The 23,243-nt window shown below is 36.7% G+C and overlaps 1 protein-coding gene across 2 annotated transcripts in view; it reads left to right on the top strand.

Annotated features, from left to right (window-relative positions):
* LOC103142621 (protein kinase C-binding protein NELL1) overlaps window positions 1-23,243 on the top strand; it is a 229,172-nt gene that overhangs the window by 184,782 nt on the left and 21,147 nt on the right. For both annotated transcript variants that reach the window (XM_007558768.2, XM_016674700.1), the window contains one exon: window positions 13,495-13,590. In XM_007558768.2, coding sequence (XP_007558830.1) covers window positions 13,495-13,590 — 96 coding nt within the window. The remainder of the gene's footprint in view (window positions 1-13,494; window positions 13,591-23,243) is intronic.

The following is a 23,243-nucleotide window of genomic DNA, read 5'->3' as shown; positions in this document are numbered from 1 at the left end:
ATATGGCTGCTATATGAGCCTTTTGCCCCATTAGTGATGGTTAACGACACTGCTGCAGACATTGTGATGATTTTCACTTCACTTCATTTGAAAGAATGGTTAGTCCAGGAAGCAATGCTATCAGACGCCTGAACCACCTCAGCTGGAGGAGAAGCAGCATTTTTAAAGCTACATCCCAAATATTGGGGCTCATTACACCATCTCTAAAGCTGAACAATAGAAGTGGAGAAACCATAGCCAGTTGCATATGGGATCATATTTATTTGATCTAAATTTCATGGCCTTCGGTGATCATCAGAATCCAAACATATCAATCGTGATCTTTGCTTTTTGACTCAGTTGTTTTTGTTGTTGTTGTTTTTTTTTATTATGCTAGGTCAGTCCAATATTCATACTGATCCTGATGAGACCCTAGTTTGTCTATCCATTTCCACTTCATCTTAAAATCAGTTGGGAATGGACATTAAGATACTTGACTCCTCTGCTTAAGGCAGAGACCGTCTTTTGACCAAGAATTAGCGGTTTACTTTTTTATAGTTGAGAACCAACCCCACGGCTCCACACTGGGCTGTAAACCACTCCAATTCACTCTGCAGGTCAATGCCTGAGGAACCCATAAGGACAACATTATTTGGAAAAGTGAAGATGAAAACATGAGTTTTTTCAAGAAAGTCGCTGTTTTTTCTCACTGATCCAAAACAGGATCAGTGACAACGGGGAGCCGTAGTGGAGTCAAACCTCCTCTGGGAATACGCTATTAAGAAGATACTTGGCATAGTGCCTGTAGTCCTTTCTTCAGGTGTCAGAGAGTTTTCAGGAAGTTTCTTGAGGCCAACTTAATTTTTCATAACCTCTCCACATTCTTCCCATACCCGAGTTTTCACTGCCGTGTTCCAAGAATAGTAGTCTCGCATCAAACACCCAGGTCACGCTTTGGGGGTGAGACGCTAAGAAATGTAATGCCTTGATATTTGGATGCACCATCTGGCCCCCTTTTGTCCTGATCCCTGTAACTCTGCAGATTGCACATTCATAAAGAAAGGCCTCCACCTCAGGAGCCATTTATACTGCAACTAATTACTTGGAATGAGAGGAACTGAGAAGAAATGAGGGGTTAAGAATCCCCTTACTCCCTTTCTTTACCGCCTTACCTCATTCTTTTGTATAGCACTTCACTTCGGGACAAAAAAATAGTCCACCATTATGTCATCTCCCTCAGAGTCCAATAAATGGGCCACAGTGGTTCAGATGGAATATGGTGTAAGATTATAGATCAGCATTGTTCCTGGTGCAAGCCTAATGATCAGCAGCCTATTGCAGAACCTTTGTCAGCAGCAGAATGAGTGAGCTAATCTTGTTAATGGTCCGTTTCATTCCCTTGGACGGGTTTGTGTAGACAAAGGGAATTTAAATGGAGAGGATTTGAGTAGTGAGAACAGAAGCATTGACTCATGCTTTTCTCATTTTCTATCAGAGATAATCACAGAGGAGCCGGGTTGCAACCAGCTAACGGATAGCAGTGAAACCTAGATTAATGTGTTCCAATTCATTCAACAAGCAGGGGAGGGGAAGAGGGGCTGTTGCTGAAGGGAAGGGAAAAGAAAATTTGTGGTAGGTAGCGGAATTCAGCCTTCATTTCCTCCACAAGTAGGAAGCATTTGAATTTTTCTACACATAATTATTCACTCTCCACCTTTTTTTTTTTTAAGGAACAAAGCATTTAGTGTTACTTCCACCATGCAGTTTCATGCTCAAGGGCATTTTTTTTCTCCCATCTTAACTGGTGGAAACTACATCTGATTAATTCCAAATGCGAAAGAGAACATATCGCCACAAAAAGCATGACTTGTTTTTCGAAGCATTGTACCAATTATCATTTGAGGCAATTATGCTTAGTCTGTGTCATACTGTTAGATGTAGCCGCTGTGCAGTAAAGAAAAAATCACCTCATGCATTCTGCTCTGATACACAGATACACTCTTGTAATGTAATATCTAGCAGGCTGTCCTCATTCTGTCAAGTCTGTTTTGCATTTTGCCTTCAATCAGTCTTATAATGGGGATATTTTGAAGTATTAAACCAGTGATACGAATGATTTAGCGATACTTGTCAGTTTTGCTTCCTGGTACAGAAAGAAAATATGAATAACCAGAAACCATGTTTATAATTCCTCCCCTGTATAGATGTGTAAAAAGCTGTAAATCTGTCAAATCTGTGAAGCAGCACACTCAAACTCTAGAAGTTTTTTTTTAATTTTGTTTAATTCTTGAGTTATTTTTTTTTATCAGTAGTAATAATAAACAGAAGATGAATTCAGGTGTTTTTGTTTTTGTTTCTGCTTTAAAGTACTTTGAGACAACAGACAAAAACAACCAGAGCTTCAACAAAACACTGAATTTTTGCATATTTTTGAAAATAAGCAAAAATAACTGTAACCATTAGAGCTAGTTTTAAACTAAAGTTTTAAGCACAAGAGTTTAGAAATATAGTAGAACATGAATTGATTGTAAGACCTTTTGGTTATCTTTCCCATGCTGTCAATACATACTGAGGTCACTTTAAACAGTATTGTACTGATAAAAACATCCTTCATTACATAAAAAATGGCATTTAATCTTATAATATCTTACAATAATATCATTTTGAGTCTTTGTGTACATCACAAATTGCATGCAGTGGATAAATAATGCATGGATTCATCTGTTGATAAAATAGTTTGTGTTAGCTTCAGTAGGTTTAATTTCTCTAGATAGTTTCTCCCCTGTCCAATTAACTGAAGATTCAAATAAAGCAAATGTAGCATAGACCCAAACACACTCCTCTTTAATATTTTATGAACAATATTGGATTGTGTTTACTCTAATGAAATGAAAAAAAAAAACTTATCTAGTGCATTGTTGTGGTGTAAAAAGAGTCAGGCTTGGAGCTCAAAGCTCAAACCTTGGAGGCACCAGGTTCTGAAACACTTCAGCTCAGATGTTAAAGTCTGGTCTGATTTGTGGTTGGCTGCAGGCTCCACACAAACATAAATGATTATGACCAACTAAAATAAATACGGAAAAGATGCATTCTGAAAAATAACTTTATTCTCATTATATTCTGGAGAAGCCGTCAGAGTTGGTGCTGTGACTTTAAGTCCTTAGCAAACATTAACAATGAATAGCAAGTATTGCAATTATAGGGTCACATGTGGAAAGCCAAGACCAATTGTATCATAGACGTCATAGCAGAAGTGAGTAATTTTACCGGGGATATAATCCTTTCACTGATTGACCAGGAAATGTGCTTTCAAAACCATAATGGCATTTTTAGAGAAAAACAGCAGTGAGAGAACAAAAAACTGTTACCACGATGAGATTTCCTTTGTTGAAAAACCGAGGCAATGCAGTTGTCTGCGAGGGAATTGATGATATGACAGTTCCTCCTGCGTACTCTTTAATGCCAGCTGTTCCTCCTCCTGATCTGACCTAAACTGGCACGAAACCAAATACACACACCCCAAAAGTCTGCATCTCAACTGCAGGCTGGATTTAATGCAGATTTCATTGTTGTCACTTCAATCACTATGAGTCTTTCTTCTGTTATCTCCTGTCTGTTTCCTGCTTCTCGTCCATCCTCTGCCTTTTTCCCGTGCTGTCTATCAGGATGACAGGGTTTCCACTCAGTCATTTTGAAGACTTTTTGGTCGTTATACTGTTCAGCATTTTCTTTTTTTGTTTTGTTTTCTTTTTGTGTGTGTGGATCAGGAAGTGTGGAAACAGATATTGTTTTACTTCACTTGCTGGGCTGTGTGATTCTCATTTTATAAAGAGCTAATTAGAGAGGAAGCGCCAATACTGAAAGAAACAAACATTGAAAATGCAGATTATTAACTGCATGTCCTTTCTTGAAGCTTCCTGTTGTTTATGTCACCATACATTAAGATAACAAGAGATAACAATGTACAATAATTGCCTACTGTTATGTTATGCATAATGACATACAGTCCATCCATCATCATTTTACCTTGTCTGAATTCTACAGTAAATCAGTTACATCTCAGATAAACTGAACTAGTGTCTTAATTTTCCTATTGACATTTATTCTCTGAGTGTTTGTTGGCAATAAGAGTTATGAGCCTTTAAAAGATGTGAAATTGCTGGAGATAAAACTGCAAAATTTTAAGTGTTTGATTCTTCTAATAACCTGATGTCATCTGAGGTCGGATGACCTGGAATGATGGTCAACAAAAAGGAGAAAGATTAGATTTTTAAAGCTAGTGATTAATCAGCGCCTTACTTTCTAACCGGTCTTTAGAGCGAAACAGGTTAAAGCTGCTTTCACCCAAATTATAAACAGAAGTCAGATTACAAGTTGTATCTAAATGCTGAGATTCCCTTCAAACACTAATAAAACCAAACTGTGCTGCCTGATTCCAGAAAAACATACTTTTTAATTTTTTTCTGCTGTGAGCATCCCAAGCTACTTTCCAATAATCTCTTTTGTGGATGGGTGGAGGACCGGAGTCATTTGATTATTCTCTTGTTTTGAAGGAGCATAAACAGTGGATTTCCCCTCGTAGGTAAAACTGTAAACAAGTAAAACAGAAATGTCTTGTTGTAATCAAATCTGGCTCTGCATGATGCATCTCCCCCCTCCAGATTCCAGCAACGTGGGTCATAGTCAATTCCGCCACTACATCTCGCCTCTCAGCAGTAAACTTCTTCTTATCAGAGAGCTGAGCCGCAGCAGAGCTTGTAGAAAACAGTGGTGTCATTTGCCTACCTGTGAGGTTGTCGTTAATGGATTCAGACGGAGGGAGTCGCTTATCCTGCACCACCCTCCGCTATGAAGGCTCCTCACACCGAGCTGCCAAGGACGTCCCTGTTCCTTCCCCCGGCTGCTCTGATGGGTTCATGCCCCTGTGACTTTTCCACAGATAAGAATGGATAAAATTATTCAGACCTACTGTGAACAGCTCATTAATGTCTGCCACACACTGATTCTGCTGCAAAACAGGCACAGAGACAAATTCACATTTTATTTGTGGGGTTGCTTGTCAACAGTTGTTTTTTTTTTTCTTTTTTAATATGGAAATTGGAAAATGGAAAAAAAAAAAGATCATGGAGGAAAAAAAGAATTTCTTTACTGTTCTGTAAGATTTTTTTCTACAATCTGAATATATTTACAGAAAACACTTGGCTTTTGTACAATTACTTCATCATGCTATTTAAGTGTTTATTTTCTTAGAGAATATTAATCAGCCTATGAATAAAAGCTATTTCTTTGCTGCACTCTGTCAGAACTTCTTGCATAAATAGCATGATATATTTACCATTTGTCACATTCCAAACCAAAAGTTTATTTTGAGATTGCACTTAACATACTTCTGATTCCTGAAAAACCTTCGAAGCTAAATGACCATATTAACATTTAAGCTACAAAGGGTGCACAGAGGGGTCCCCAATGTAAAAACATATCAGGCGTTTGAAACTCCTTTAAACCGAGGGGAAATGTTGTCCAGACGTTTTGCTATGAGGCTCAAAATCATTGAGCTGAAAGCACTTGTGGGCCATCAGAATGACAAAAAGAACATTTTCCATGTTTGTTTCTTTTTCAACTGCTGAACTATACACAATAAACATGCAATATTTTAAATAAATTAGTTCAATTTATAAATGACACAATGATCTCATTGATAACAGGGTTAGAATTTCTATTTTTTGGACTTATTTAATTAGTTAGTTAAAAATAGTTGTAGCTAAATAATTAGTTGGCCATCTTAGAAATGCTTTAGAATTTTATGACAGCTTTACATTTCATGGTCAAATTTGGATGTTCAAATGTGTGATTTGTTTATAACACCCCTAGTGTGAAACTTATTTCCTTAGTAAAAGACATATTATTTAACATATGTAATACTTCTAGCACCCACTTTTGCACAGTACTTGGATAGTAAGTAAATCATTATGTGACACACTAATCACCCAAAATAAAAGTTAGCAGGGAAGCCATACCCCTAGGGGGGGAAGTAAAGCTCCTACATAGAGGCAGATGTTGTTATGGAGTCTACTACTGTAGCTTTAGTTGAACATGGAATATTTCATGAAAGTACTTTGAAATGAAGCATCCCTTTTATCATGAGAAATAGTTATTTTTTTAAGAGCTCTATGTCTTAGCCAGAGGCACCAAAGCTGTTTGCTTAAATCTGTGAAAGTGTCTTGGGGGGAAGAAAAAAAAAAAAGCACTAGTGTTGTCTTCGATAAATAATTGAAGAATGAATGCTTGTTTTCATGTACATATGGTAATTGTGCAGAATCTTGTGCCATTCTGTTACCTTATAGAGGTAGTGTGAGTAGGAGAAGCAGATATCAGATGATAAGTCTGGCTGTCTGATCAGGTAGAGCCTGCAGTTGATGCCAAACTCACATCATCTATCTTTCCTCAGTTCAATCGGTCTCGTCTAGACCTACACTGCCATAAGGAATTTTTGTCTACACAACCGATGCTGACTGGATAATTGGGACAGTTTTTCTGTAAAACCCCAAAATGGTTGTGAATGTAATAATAAGTACATTAAATTCTGAAATACTCTGAGCAGCCTGTCTGATGCCAACAACCATTCCAATGCTCGGTTTAACTTCATTCAGTAAGTCATCTCTATCACATCTCGATACCCTAAGTTGCTTCCACGTCATTGGCTGATTTCCAATTTGCATTAAGCACTTTAACAACTTTTCCCTAATAAATTGACCAGAGTACATATGTGTCACTGTGAAAACTTGGACATAGTTTTCTTTTCAGATGATCACAGACTAACGACTTTTTCACAAAACACAGCACAGCAGGATTAAGGCACCTTCCTGTGTTTGGTGAAAGGATTGATGCATAGAAGTCACTCCACCTCTGTTACTCCCCTGATTCAAAAAGTGATGGAGTATCAGGGCCTCAACCAACTACGATGGGGGCAAACCGGCTTTCTGGTTTGTGGGATTTATGCACTGATGATATATTCTATGTGAGGCCAGTCAGAAGCAGGATTCAAAACCATAAACGTGGCTCAAGTAATTTCAGCCAACAATAGAGGGCTCGAGGATATAAATGTATAATTTCAATCTAAAGCTCTAATAACATAATCATTGCACCGAGTTAGTCCGGCATTATTCTTTTGAAAATGACTATATGGAGAGACTTACGATGTAGATTTTTATCTGTGGTGCTGATGTTGATCCAGCATGACATCTCCTGTCGTCTGAGGCTTTTCATTATATAATTTGTACACTTCCACTCTCACCAAATCCAATTATGATTTGTGAATAGTCAGATGAAGCTCTGGGGCAGCTTGTCTTTTAGTTCCTGGTTCTGCTGTTTTACTTTTTCAAAGTATTACACTCTGACTTGAAGGGGAAGTATTATGTAAAGTCGGCTTTTCTGAGCTTTACACCATGTTATATTTTTCCCTCATCAAAAACAAAAGTGGAGTGTTGCCTTGATTCTTTCATGTATTTTTGAGAAATCGCTTAGTCTCTCATGGCAACCATTTAGCTGGGCAAAATCTCCTCCCCTGAAACTCCTCTGGCTCCTTCAGACTAGCCAGCAGCTAGTTGTTAAAGGGTTAAAGGGAGTTTTTAAAGACAAAGCCCCAATTTCAAGGTGTTAAATTATGAAGTCATATTTATTTTAAGTCATATTTGATATGTATATAGCTTGTAACATAGTTACATGATTTTGCTATAAAATGGCACTATGTGCCTGGAAAATACAGAGCACAGTCTGTCACGTGATTCCCCAATCATCCTTAAGACATTTGGATGAAACAAATGTAAGCAGTAACTTTACATTGTTACTTTATAGACAGCAATTTTGCTATTTAGCAACACAAAGCTGGAAAAAAATTGAAGACAAAACAAAAAAGTGTCATAAATGTAAAAATGATTTGATGTTTTTAAAGGGAGATCATGAACCTCTATGGAGCATTTTGAGCACAGCTGTTGTATAAAATGGTTTTAAAGCCTGTATGCATTTATTTCAGTCTTCTGTCTAACAAGCTATTCAAACCTCAACATTTACTTAGCTGTCTGATGCCATCTGTTTGTACGACGAACTTTTCAAATCATTTTGAGATAAAGTCATGTTTTATCTGTTGGGCTTTGTGCAATTAAGGATTTCACAGCTGTGAACCGACGGCTGAACTGAAAATGTATCAAAATATGCGACACTGTACCAAAACATGGACATTGTTTTGGCACAGTGATTAGTCACAATAACAATAATTAGCCACAATAACTCCAGTTCATTCCCAGGAAACGTAAAATGGCATTGTACAGTGAACAAATGATCCAGCTCAAACATCTGAATCAAACTGATGGGCAGCACAGATATAACAATGCATAACCTTCATATTTCTCAGTTTGCTCTCTAATGTCTTAGATATCCAGATAGGATGTAATTCTGAAGATTTGCTTGTAGCACTCCACCCTAAGGGCCAGTTTAAAATGTGTGGATGGTCTTTCAGAGGCAAGAAATCTCTGGAAGCACCTGGCAGAATTAATTGTCATGTCAGCAGTATTGATCAACCACCCTTTCAACGCTCTGCAGATACATTATGGCAGTAAAAACCTTCTTTAATGCATCTTTAATCCATGCCGACGGCCTGGCCCAAGCTCTTATTGTCTTGTAAGTGCAGTCATTATCTGTGATGTTCGGTAAAATGCCCAACAGAGAGTTCTGCTAAAGGTGAACTACGTTTACCCTGATGCATAACGAAGTGAGGCATTTGTATGACTAAAAGGGCTGGCAGTACTTCTTTCTCAGTTCTTGCTTTGGTCTCCTCAGCCCTCTCTTGCAGCAGACGGTAAACCTCTGTGTCTGTGTTTATGCTGGCTGTTGTGCATTCATTAGTGAGAAAGCTCAGCAAAAATTATACACATCCTGTGCAACAAAGAGGCAGGAGGCATCTTTCGTCCTCTGAGATTAGGGTTGCAGATGAGAGAGTGGAGAAGCTGTGTTCATCCATTATCAAGGTGCTCTTTCAGAAGTAATGAATGGTGTTTTCACGAGGGATATGCATGCTCTATTGTGCTTTCTCTCTGACTTTTCATTGGAAGCTGCATCTCTTGGAAGATATACTTATAGATTTAAAACCTCTACAAAAAAAAACCTCTTTCTTAAAAAGTAAAGATAGAAATCAAATCCTTTTAACTATGTTGCCTGATGTCTCAGGTGAGCTGAGTCAATACTAAAAAGTGGAGTGGAACGCTGCAGACTAATGATCAGCCACAGGCAGTCATTTGAGCATGCATATTGTTTATGCTGCAAGGCCAGACTCTACACACATTCACATGTTTCTTAGTTGGAAAGAAGTTTAAAGCAACTCCCAGACATGCTGCTAAGACCACTTCATATCTTTATCCATGTAACCTAATTTCTATGTTTATTGTAAAGATTATCTTTACTATAAATCTATATGTGTAAATCAGGACATTTACTTTCTTTGCAGAATCTGCAGCTGCATTTCCCTTGACCATATAGATACACAACTTGACATTTCAAAAATTACTTTGCTTAATGGAAAAATGCCATGTTTGAAAAACATTTTGGCGCTACCAAGAGTTTTTTTGGCCACATTGGAAAAGGTTTCATTTGCAAAACTGCAATTTAAAAACTTTTTTTGCATCACAGCCAGAAGACAACAGGAACAAACTTATTCACATGTGATTTTATTTGCATTTCTTATTTAATGGAAGCACAGCAATTGCAAAATCAGCATAATATTCATGAAGTTTTGCAGACATTTGTAGTGAAAATGCAGCTAACTGCTGCATTTTACTCTTTGAATTAGATGCTTTTCTGAAACGTGGCTTAATTTTTTCATTTAAAATTATGCTTTAACATTAAGATGACTACATCAAATGCATAATCAAATATCAAAAGTATATTTCAATTTCTTTTCAAAATGTTTAATACTTACAGTGATCACAACTCTTACAGCCCAAAGGTTTTTGGGTTGTGTTTCAAATCTTGCCATTTATCTAAAATTATGTGTGTTTAAACATTCATAAAGTTTTTGAAAGCTCTACAATCTTGAGGATGCTACTGTGTTTCAACCACAGGATTTGACTTTTGCCAAGGTGTCTCTCTTAAGCTGAAAGTTAAATGTTATGTTTCATGCATAATCTATGACTCCCTCCTGGTCAGTTATTAGCTAATATGATCAGTTTAGGTCTGCTGCCATTAATGAAGTAACATTGTCACTTACTTCCTGCTGTGACATTTGTGAAACATTTCCATACAGCAGTGGTTTCTAAATGGTAGAGCATGTTGTTTCTAAGTTACAGTGACTACACAAGAAAATGTCAAACTGTCCTTAAAAGCTGTGGTCATCTGGAGAATAAAGGTATTATTTTATTCTCTAGTTAGTCCTGATCTTTGTATGCCATGAAAAAAAAGCAAACTTGATCTGCTATACGTTCATTTTTGCTGTATTGCAGTAGAGTGGTATATGTTTCAGTTCTGTGGCCAGTGGAGAGACAATTAGTATCTGTTCCAACATATATTATGATATCAACATCCTGGGTTGGTTCTATGACAGCAACAGGTTTACCTGACTGGCTTTTTGGAATGATCGGTTCATTAAAGATGTGCTGCTCAGCAAAACAAAGTTAGCTAGCTGCTCTGGGCACTTTTGCCGTTCCTGATGTTTTTTGTTGAAATCCTAGAGTTCACTTTTCTGAAACACAAAACACTTATAGAGGGAAATTAAACATAATTTTCTTAAATCTATGAGGTCATAATGTCTTGAATATGTGATGATTAGGAGGTTACAATCTGCACCATGCTACTGTTGCTAAACCAGCATAGATGCTAATCGTGACATCAGTTCTGTTCTACCAGTTTTACGACTGTTTTATTTTCCTTAATAACACAATGTAAATTGTGGAATATTCACTGACTTTCCTGCTCTTAATTCCGGGATGGCTCCCTGGATGCCCAACGAACGTAAATGCAGTGGCTTGCCATGACGCAGAGTGGAATGATTTCATTCTTACCACCCCACTGGAAAGCAATCTATGGCATGTAATGGGGAACTCAAATAGCAAATCTATGAGTATAAGCATGTCTCAGGAAGTCACGAGTCAGCAACCGTCTCACTTAAGCAGAGAGATGGTTTAGCTGGAGGTCAAGATGAGTATATTGAAGGAAGGTTTTCGTTTCCCCACAACCCCGGGACAGACTGCATCTGTTCCTGTTGCGCCGGTCCTGGTAACATTGACACTTGGAAGCTAAAATGATAAATTAAAATGGGTACACTGGATCAACTGAATATGAGGGAATTACAACTTTTACAATTAGACAAAAGTTTTCAATAAACAATTAATTCACAGAATTTGAATCTACTGAACTTTTTAATTCAACAAAATGAAGAAGCAGATCTTATAAATGCCAGTAGAAATAACATTCCAGGAAATGCCTATTGAGCCTTACTTTTTGCTGTGATGGAGGCAACTGTAAACTGGAATATACTGGGATAAAGTCATACTGGGAATGCGTTCATTTCCAGTATGACTTTAGAAAATCCCACCTGTCACACTGATCTGCTGATGATGCCCCTCCGTCTCATTGTGCCTTTAGTTGAACTGGCCGGCAGCATTTTGCTAATCAAGTTGAAATGATAATTATAGCAGGAAATGAATCGTGCCAATATAAATGTAATTAATTTTTAGGAGTGAGGTTTATTAGTGCAGAGGCAATGGGCTCCTAATGAGGGCCTGATAAAAGTTCTTGAATAGTAGAGCCAGTTAGATGAATAGGTCTAATGGCTCCTGGCTCTGGGTTCTCCTGTTATTTATTGCTATGCTGTTGTTTGTATTTTTAGCCTCCTTTTCTCCAAATTGTTATAATGATAATTTATGCAGACAAATAGTCTTTCTTTGGTATCATAAACTAATATGAGACAAGCCGCTGCACACAGATATTTTGCTCACACGCCCTACGGTATGTGACTTTAAATAGGCTTTTCAACCTATTAAGGCTCATCTCTTGAATCATGTCATTAATTAAGCTTAGAACTACTTGAGTAATTTCTGTTTAATTATCTTACTCAATTAAGCCTGCCCTGTTTTTGGTTTTATCCTTTACACTTTAAAACCATTTACTAAGTATGTATTTTTGGCTGTTTTGTTCTCACTTTTTGATGTTTTTAAAAATCTTGCACCTATTTCTTGTCTCATCTTTACTATTTTAGTAAATGTAGAATAAGTTGCACAATAAATGAAAAAGTCACATTTTGAGCTAACACATTAAACACTTCATCAGGTTTTGTCTATTTATCCTATTTGCTTTGCTGCAACAAAGCAAGACAGTAAATCAGGACTGCCTTGATTAACTGCCAGTATTTTTATTTACAGTTATACAGAAAAAAAGATATAAGAACACAGAGTAGTGCAAGCTGTTTACTTGCATCTCGTGATTTTAGAGAAAGAAGAAAAACTCCTGATTAATCATTTAAACTGATTTTTAACTGTCCATTACCTCCAAAAATGGTTAGAAATGTCATAATTAGTGAATGCTATTATGTTTGGATGACTGATGCCTATTTTAGTTCCAGCCTTATTGCCACAGTGACTTTTTTTATTGACTTGCATGGTGTACAACTTTGAGTTCTGAGTGTTTGTGTTGAAACCACTGATGTGTTGAAGTGTGACTTGCAAAGATACTTGCATTGATTGGATTTCAAATTTCAGGATTGTTACCTTCTGTTAGTTTGAAGGTTTAAATGAAATTATTAAAAATCTTCAATGTTTCTTACTGCTTGAAAGATTTCATAATTTTGTTTTGTGATTTCTTTATTTATTTTTTTTGCAATCAAATCAGAGATTTTCTTTGTACTACTTTTAAGTATTTGCAAGGAATTGTGGGATGTTTTTATTGTTGAACCCTTCCAAAATCTACATAGGAGAAAAAAGATGAGATGAAGACTACATGTAGACACAATGATCAGTGAAGTAAAAGTAAGAAATACTGCCACCTGCAGGTGGGAGTTTGACTGCTTTGGTGGGCAAATTTTGCTATAAACTTACAATTATGCATAAGGGAGCATAAATGCGGAGATCTGTTAGTTGTCATAGTTTCAGTTCTGAAAAACACTTCTTGTTGCCGGCTTTTAAAGTAAAGGCCAGCCTACCTCATGATTAAATGTAGCTAGTTTAACAAATCCACAGTCATTTTAAGAATTACTACACAAACTTTGTATAATGCTACCTTTAAGTTGAAAATGCCAGAGGGAAATTTTAATTAAAGGTTTTAGCCCCATACAAATAAAAGAAACGGAAACATTGTCAGTTCTGTAATGCTTCTATTAAGGCAATCCGTGGGGTGCTTTGTGCCTTAACATGCCGTACCACTTCACACAGAGTTTAACTGCACAGATTCAAAGCCTTTTGTGGTTTAATGCCTGGCAGCACATCCATGACATGCTGAGAGACTTTACTGACTCATTGCTGTTTGTTCTTCTAGCTTTCTGTGAAGATGGTTGTCGGAGTGGAGGGACCTGCGTGTCTCCAAACACGTGTGTTTGTCCTTCAGGATTTACAGGACGCCGCTGTGAAACAGGTACATAAAATCACTCAAAGCGTAGTTCAAGTACTCACCTTGTGTTCAGAAATGCTAAGTACAGACTCATAATTTCAATCAAGAAAGCTGCGAAAACCGATTATTTTCTTTCTGTGGAAAGGTTTCTGTCTGACACAGATGCAAACATCACAGAGCAGAAGATGCAGATCATGATGAGTAAAAGGTCTAAATACTGTTCACAGCACATTACAAGTTAATGTATACAGCTTCTTAGGAACATATTTTATCATAATAATGTGGCTTTTGGTTTTATTTATACACGTTAAGACTGCGTGTAGAAAACAACACAGAAAGTGAGTGATGCAAAGCTCTGAGCATTCAAACTGACTGGAAATAAATCATCCTAGAGATAATTTACTGCAAAATCAGTGTGTTTAGCTCAACAGTCTTGCTTGGAGACATGAAGAATGCCTAAAACTCGGTGCTGTGACTATTCAGCCTAAAGTAGGTGCAAAGATTTGTCTACATTTGGCGCTGTCATTTAGATAATCATGTAGTGGGCTGTTTCATTCTCATTACTGTATTCTAAGTACAAGTTACAGATCAATGTATTTTATTGTTTTGACCCAGCCTCTCTGCTCAGCCAGTTTTCACCCGTCTTCCCATTCGAGCTGGTGCCGTTATCGCTCAGGTATGAACTGGACTGGGTTAAAGTCTGAACTTGTTTCTGTGACACCAAGCACACATGGTTGGTGTGGAATTGGGATAAAGTACCCACTGGGAGTTATAACCATGTGCACACATACAAAACACACATTTATGCTCCAACTCCAGGCCCTTTATTTAAATTAGACACAGCAGAGATTGAGGCTCCCATGAGAGCCATAGGAAAGGACAGTTAATTTTTCCTGCTCTAACTCCTTTTAGCTTCTCTTCTTTATCTCATTTCTTTTTCATAACCCCCTCTTCTTCCTTTTTTCACCATTTATTACTGCTTTTCCTCTTTCTTTATTTTACTCTGCACCTTTAACCCGCTCCCTTTTTTCTGTTTTATCTGTAGCCTTATTCCCATTTCCTCTTCCTCAGTAGTTCCATTTTAGCCTTAACCCGCCTGTCTTTCTCCTCTTTCCCCAAATTGCTTCCATACCCCTCCTTTTATCTTTGAACAACTCATTCTACTTACTTTTTCCCCTTTGTCCTTTTTTTATGTCATATCACTGTTTTCCACTCTTTCATGCCAATTTCTACTTTCTTTTTTTATTTCTCACCCTTCTTCCTCTCACTTTTGTATTTTCATTCATTCCTTTCATTATATCCTTCACTATCTACTTTCTATGAGCTTATATTTTGTTGTCATCTTTCTGATTCCCTCACTTTTTGTCAGTATGTGTTAATTCATTTTCCATCTTTTTGTTTTATCTACATCTTCTACTTTCGTCATCCCTCTCTGTCTTGGCGTTGTAATTTCACAGAGGTGATCTTCCAGCCCTCATAAGTGAGAGAAACCACGGGTCATCTTTTTACAACATGTTTTCAATAGTTTTTCAATAAGGTTTGTTATAAATCTTCTCACTTCCACACCCAGTCAGGCTTCTATCATAGCCCTTAGTTCTGTACACAAGAAAACTTTCCCACCCTTGTAATTGTCACTTCTCTTCACCAAACATCCATGTTGTCTGACATGATTTTATCTTCCTTGGTTTTGCTACAACTGCATACAACTGCACATCGAAATGATTAGACTTAATCAGGTTATACAGTTTAATTAACAGGAATAAATTGAAAGGCCTAAGAATTATCTAAATTTAAATCTAGAGTGTCATTCATATAATGTGTGCTGCATAAAACTGTAACACAGTAAGGAACTCATATCATGCTAATCAAATAGAAAACAAAGTTGAAGAAGTCCTTATGACAAATAGTTTTTTTATTTTATTTTTATTTTCTTTTAAAAGTTTGGTTGCGAGCATTTTTGCAAATAATGATAGTGTAGATAAGGCATATTTACTACTTATTATGTAAAAGTCTGAGCGTGAATTATTCTTAATCTGGATGCATCACTTGCTACTGAATTCAGTCATCCAAGATGTAATTAACACTCTCACTGCCACAAATAAACAACATCAAACAATCCACTGGTTCACTAATGTGGCATTTTAAATGTTCAGCAATGTTTTTCTCAGAATAAAACCTTTTTCGCAAACATAATATTTTCCTCTCTGAGTTGGTGCTAGCTTATTATTTGTGGCTCTAAATTGAAATTATTTTTGATTAGAAGCAAAGAGACAGATTGGGTTGAAAAACTACAAAATTGCATTTGCAAAATGATCCTGCATGTTTTCCTTGAAGAACTTCAGAAGGGCAAGGGAAGGAAAACATTATGCAAAATAGGTAATAATTTGCTGAAAGCAGCTTCCCCATTAATAGGACACCAAAATGCAGACATCCTGCTAATGAGGCTCCTCCCTGTGGCCTTTTGGTTGCTGCCTTAGGTTCTTATTGATGTGCTACCGTGGAAAATCTGTCTGTCTCGTAGTCTGTGAATGTCGAGGCATGTTTCTACATATGCAAAATACACATAATTTACTGAGGTTGCAAAATAACAGCATGTAAACAGTTCTTACTGACAACTCAAGCTATATTGTTTAGATTTTAAGGTTGAATTGGGATTTAAAGGAGATATTTTATTTAAAATTAAACTGTGTATAGATCATGTTAAACACTTTGATGTCCATTTTACGTTCATTTCCTTTCTTACATGAGCAAAAGTGCAATTTCAGGTTTTAAATTCCCTGAAAACTTTCCAGTACCTCAAGCAGATTTATAGATCTAAATAAAACGAAGAAGATGTGAATGAGAGATGAATTACTTCCAGTTCATACAGAGCAGTTTGTGTTTTTCCCGCTTTGCCTTTGGGGTCGTGTGTGAGCTGTTTACGGTTTATATTTTAATTTTGTCTGCTGTATTTCCATCTGAGCCTCTTATCTCTTGTGTTAACATTTCTTTCTTTTTCCAACCACTTTCAGACTTCATGTTCTTCTGGTGTAATAAAATCCATCTCTTCTCCTCAGTTTTGCCACCTACTTCACTGAGAACCTGAAAGCACCTGAACATAAAAAGCTGATGGGAAGAGAGTAGATCTTATCGCTGATCTTTGTAACGCCTACCCTGTTGATCCGTTCTTCTGGGTTTCTTTTTATTTTCCAGTAGGTTTACATAGTCACCCCATTCTCTCAGGCTTCACTTCCACAGGATCAAAAGCTGAACAGATTATGGTGAAGTGAATTCCTTGTTCTAACATTTTCCACTGCTGAAAGGATTCAGAGTTAAATGTGCCATAACATGGACCAAAAGCAGCGTGTGTGGATCACTGCTGACTCATTTTTAAAAATAAATCTGACCGTTTTATGTCACGTATTGTTGAATTGTGACATAACCTAAATGAATATGTAATGCTTAGTCTACACAGTACCGCTGTTGACTAAGCGGGAGAATGCACCTTGCTTAAGAATGGCTTCAACATACAACCGAAAACCGGCGATCACCTTTAGTAAAGAAAATGCCTAAGATGTTCAATCTTCTTTGATCGTGACTGTTTTTTTGTTTTTTTTTACACAAATTAACATGTTCAAAGCACAAAACAGTTATTTATTCTGAATCACCAGTCACATCTGTCTACCTTTGCCTGGTTCCTTCAAAACAGCAATCAGCAAAAAATGAGTGACATAACCAAATATAGCAGGATGCTATACGTTGTAGTGCAAATGTAGACTTAAAATATGAAAATATAAACATTATAGAACTGGATTTTTACATTACAATGTGCAGAGTAATGTTGCTAAGCATTACCTTAAGATCTAAGTCGCCAAAATAACATCATTTTCTAGATGCATCAGACATTATAAACCAGCCTCAACTACTGGTCTTGTGCTTGTGTTTGGATCCCTTTGACTGATTTTTGATGATGGAGCCAGGCTGTTGCATCTGAGTTGGTTTAGACAACATCTACTCACTGAATAACATTTTTTTTTTTCATTTGTATTACATTTTCTGTCTGAAACAGAAAATGTAATACAATTTAACCATTTAAAATTTTTCAAATTTGAAAAATGTAATCATTTTTCAAATTTGCTTAACTGTCAGTCTGAAATATCCTGAGATTTGAAAGGCTTTTACGTTGGGGTTTTCTTATTTGACTTTTTTTTTTTTTTTTTTTTTTTGTTTTAATGAAACTCCAGTCCTAACAGGTTTTGTCTGTGACTAGCTTGTTTTTGTGGCTGTTCTGAATAAGACAGCAGGCCTTTGATTTGATGTGATAATTTTCACTACATGAAGTAAGAGACTTTCTTAATTTTCTGGGTTTTCCTACAGATTCTGACTATAGAATTTAATTGGATTAATTTTAAATAAATGCCACTTTAAACTAACAAGACTTAACTGGTCAACATTCTGTATGTAGACATATACTTGATGTTATTAACTGAATTCATTTGTTGTGTGAAGGTCCATGTAGAAACCACCCAGAATGGTTTTCATGCTACATCACTGCTTCTGTGTGGTAAATAGTTATGGAATCCAAAATGAGCCCAGCAGAGTAAAGTTAGCATTAATCTATGCCTCGTATCGATTCACCTGTGGAAATGTCCAGTGAGGCGAAATACAAGAAGGAGAAGTTAGACTAACACATCTCTCCAATACCTCTGGATAATGTACTATGTAGTACTCAGCAATATTGCTGATATTTTTTTTTAGTAAGGCCCTTTTCATTGCCTACCTTAGGATGCTCATTGAAGACATTACCTACATTGCTTGACACCTGTAGTAAAACTGACAATCAATTATTGTCTTCTTACAGCAATGAAAGGAAGTGATTTTCCTACCTGAGCATAAACAAATCAAACAAATATTGACTGCTAAAAGGTCACAATTTCATCTGTTCTTTGACATGATAACCTAATTTAGGTAGCAATAGTGATTTTCTTTAGTACTTGTATAGCAGCTCTGTCATGCTCTCTGCGTTCTGATTAATCTTCAGGTTCATATTCTTGTAAATGCTTAATGCAATGTTTTGCTGGAAGTTGTTGGAGTAGGTTAGTAGAGCTCAGATAAGTGTAATTATGTAAAGCTCAGCAGGGTAGAAGGCTCTCCAGAGACCTTCTGAGTTATTTTAGTCTCTATGTGGATTTGTTCCAGGTTTTCCCTGTGAGGTGAATTTCACTGCTCTTAATAGATATGGGCTGTCAAAAAGCCTTTATTTTCCAATGACAATATTCACAGATGAGGCTGAAGGAAAGTCTTCCGAACAGTGCTAAGAGCTCTTATTTGGATTGTCATAGCAGGAAGCAGAAGAAAAAGTGGAGTTGCTGTCTTGCTTCCTCCCTTTCATGGCTCTAACCCAGATTGATGGAGTGTGGAGTCTAGCATATTGTACCTCATATCACAGGAAGGTCATCTGTCCACTTCACTTTCACAGGCACAGAGAGGAGAAGGCTGTGCTTGGCCACACGCACAGACACCAGCGATGAAAAATGTTCTTTTATACACAACCACAAAGAAACCAACTGAACAGCAGATATTGACTTAGTGAAAGTAGGATGAACATTTACTAAGTCCAAGTAAGAAGGTCAGTAAGTTTGTGATAAACAAGACTTTAAATAGCAGTAGTCAGAAAGTGTTTTTACACCAAATGTACGTAGTTTCATTAAACAAACATCTCGGGTGGTCAGGTTTTCAGTTCATTCATTTTTGTAACATCAGCATTAAAAAGTAACAGTAAGAGTCAATTAGGGACGTTTATAAAAAAAACAAACAAACAAAAACTTACATGAACCATGAAACAAATGCAGTCAACAAAGTGAAAAACCTTTTTTGTTATTTTTGAGAATTTATTGTTCTCTAGGTGTTTTCCCATTTGTTTTTTATCTGTTTAAGTCTTTGTTTTAAAATAATTTTGCTTGTGAAGCAGCCGTGGCACATTGAGTCTCCTAGAACAGAGCAAGATTTTGTTCCAACAAAAAAATAAATAAAAGTAGCCAAGATAAGAATAACAAGGGCTCAATCTCACTCCGTTCAGTCATTCCTCTATCTTTGGGTGAGTAAACATGGAAACACCTTCAAAGCTATCACATGAGTTGGTGGTGACAATGTACATGGCACATTTTGTGGAAACTTTTAACAGGGAATGTTTAGTACCGCGTTTCCTATGTCAGTTGCTGCATATGGTACCCAAGGGAACCGCTTTGTCTCCTTCTGGCAGTGGAATCGGTTAGGGTTGTCTGGGTAACTTCACTGAGTTCTGTTTCTCCTTTTCAGCAGTTGAGGATGACAGTTTTTGTCACAGAATGTATTTGCAGCCGTGTCACCAGTATTGCAGAGACCTGTGCTGAGTTGCAGCCTTGAATCAATGCCACAGTTCTTGCAGTTGTGCTGCACTCACACGTTCCCTCCCCCCCCCATGTTCTCTCTGTCAGTTGTCCATTGACAGCTTGTGTATAGCAAAGGAACTATAGTAAATATCTCTGTGGTTATGTAGAGTTTTTTTTTTTTTAAATATACTGGATTATGTTCTCAATTACTTTAGAAAAGATAAAAACCCCACTGTGTAAGCAGCTTAAAACAATTACACACCGTTTTGTTGTGATTTAACAGCATCCTCTTAAGCTGTGTTTACCAGAAGACAAGTATGAGATGAGATGAGATTACTGTGGATGGGTACATATAGAAATAGCTACGGTTCATCATTGCATGGAGATTTTCTTTTTTTTTTGTAATTCAAGTGTTTCCCAACTTTAGGGAGAGTTAGAGTAAAACATTGTATGAAGTGTATTCAGACGGTAAGGTTTATCAGTCACTTTTCTGCACAGACTGCTAGCAGCTGACAGCAGCTCTAATATGATGTATGGTGGTATAAGTTGGAGGACGTTGTGTTTCAGTGCGCATTTTCACTCACATTACGGCCACACTGACACGTTGAACAGCAAAGCCTCATTTAAAAGCTTACATTGTTCTGTTCAGACTCCATGGCTTTGAAGAACAAAGCTGGATAGGAGCTCAGCTTTTAGATAAAATGTGTTTTTTAATCCTAGTTATGAATTAACAAGTTGTGTTCTGCTTTAGGTGACATCAAAAACAAGTCATAAAGCTATACAAACATACATTTTGCCGTAATCTTTGGAAAATGTAACACATTATGCCTTTATTGTTGAAAGGTATTTTTTCTTTTCCACAATCACACTGACAAAATACACAATGTGTTGCCTGTGATGAATTTCTGTTTAGTGACGCTATGATTGATGTAAGCAGCACTGTTGTACAGCTGTATCACGTAGATGTCTCCATTTTATGCTTCTGTAAGAAAGAAAAACAACAGTCAGTGGTCAACTCCTCAGCTTTTTTGTGTAATACAGTATCTCAATTCAACAACAGACACAACACTGAGCCAGTGAATACAACCATGTTGGTCTAAACAGGAGAGTGGAGATATATTCCAGTCACAATGCAATAGTTGAGCGTGTTCTCTAATCACACCCAACATTTCTGCAAGTCTGAAACAATGAAAATATATAACAAATCCATTATAACAATAAACATTACATACTCTAGTCTGGACAACTGACAAGACAATAATATAAAAAACTGTCTGAATGTTTAATGTTAACAGAAGACGTATCGTCCTGTTAAACTGTAAATTCAAATACACAATTATCTTGTATGCTATTAACGAGGCTAAAGGGACCAGTTAAAGTTGTGTGTGTATTTGTGAAACCATTTAGGAGAGTTAGATGCATTTGGATTACCTCTTTTTTTTAATTACACTAACAAAGAGAACTATTTTCTTCATGGTTTAACAAAGAGCTATTTTGTTTTTATTATAACATTTTGAAATTGAACTTAACATAACATATGAATATAAATACTGATATGTGTATTAACTTGAGTGCAGAAAACCAGAGTAGATTTCTGAAGTCAGGAAATTTTAAAGCCAGTATCTTTATTGTTTAAAGGTTATTTGAACCACGTTTATGTGAGCTTTGTTCTGCCCAGCTGGGCTCTTCTACTGAGCTGTTAGCTGTTCTCAGCCAACAGCCACCTCTAGCTTTTTGTTCTTCTAATGGACCTTCAAAGAGGGAATATTTTTGTTGTAGTTATGAGCAGATTTTTGACCTGAGAGGCTGACAGAGGGCAACCCTCCAGACAACTGTCACATCTTATTACCAAACTGCACCAGACCAGTGCACACTCCAGCACACTCACTGCTTAATGCATTGTAGTCAAAAGCAACAGGATCAGTTTTAACATTTGCAGGAGCCAGAAAATATGTGGTTGACCATACCCAAGGTAAAAAAAAAAACAAAACAAAAACAAAGTCAGTGTGGAGCTTTAGACCATTCAAGTGTGTACTACTAATGCAACAAAGTGGAAAGACATCAAAACAGATTTTATAGACAGAACATTTGCTGACTTTCAGTGGTTATAGGGCCCTTTAAAAAGATGTAATCATACTGTGAAAACAATTTTACTAGCTGTAAATATTTCACTGTTTCCAGTTTTCAAATAAAATGAGTGAATTTATTTGCAAATACAACATAAGGCAGTGCACAACTAACATGTCAAACGCAGGCTGGTTCAGCAGGTATGAGATCAGGTCAGCTTCTCTCATTTGGTCAACCATATAAACAAAAATATTTTTTCTTTCTATGGCAACTTTAGCTTGGTTGAATCATGTCCCAAACAAAGATGACTTAGCAGAATGGTGTAGCATTTCAAATACAGATTCACACAGCCTGCATAAAGGCTGAACTGCTAATTAGTTCAATTAATACGTATCTTATTACTTATTGCAGTTCCTCTTAGGAAATCTTAGAGTATTTCACACTCATGGCTTTTAAAGATATATGAGAATATGTCTAATATTTACCAACATAATTGCTATTAAATGTGTTCAAATACTTTCAAAAACATAAAAGAAATGGAAATGGAAGGTTGTTGATTGTAAAATCAAAGTTGTAAAACAGTTCAATGAAATAATGGAAAAATCTTGAAATAACTTCAGTGAACCAATGAGTGAAGTTGCTTAAACCACACATGATGGTTTAAAAAGTTTTAAGTTTGATGTTGACATGGGAAAATAATAATGAATCTTAATGAAAAGCGGGGTGGTGACACTGAAAATCTGGGAAATATCCAACTTGGTTAAGTCACGGAGGTGATTAGCTGTATCTGTAAATCTAAAATTATGTCACACAAATAACTGGTTTAAAACTCAAAGTTGATTGGTTGATAAAGCATATCATCTTTGATTGTGATATGACAAAAATAATAATAAAAAAACACTGATACTGAAACAATACTTTTTCTTTCAAGTCTTTTTATTGATACTATTTAGTACTAAGTATAAATTTCACACCACCAACTTCTTCAACATTAGTTGCTTGGAAAATACTCAGAAGTCGATGCAGATTCCCTCACTGTGGTTTTTTTGTTTTCCCCGTTCTGCATTAACGTGATTGAAGGTGCGACCTTCAGTCACACCTTAGCTAAAGCGTGAACGCAGGTCAGCTTTTACAGCCAGCAGGGAAAGAGCTGTAGATGAGGAGCAGAGCTAACAGCATACATAATGGATGAGACACATTTACTCTCCTGAGAAGGTGCAAAGACCTTAAACCTCGTGGCTGAGCATGTGTATGCATGCA

Source organism: Poecilia formosa, unplaced genomic scaffold (assembly GCF_000485575.1).
Source record: "Poecilia formosa unplaced genomic scaffold, Poecilia_formosa-5.1.2 Scaffold99, whole genome shotgun sequence".
Lineage (NCBI taxonomy): Eukaryota > Metazoa > Chordata > Actinopteri > Cyprinodontiformes > Poeciliidae > Poecilia > Poecilia formosa.
Note: the sequence above shows the minus strand (reverse complement) of the source record. Positions and strands in the feature narration are given on the sequence as shown.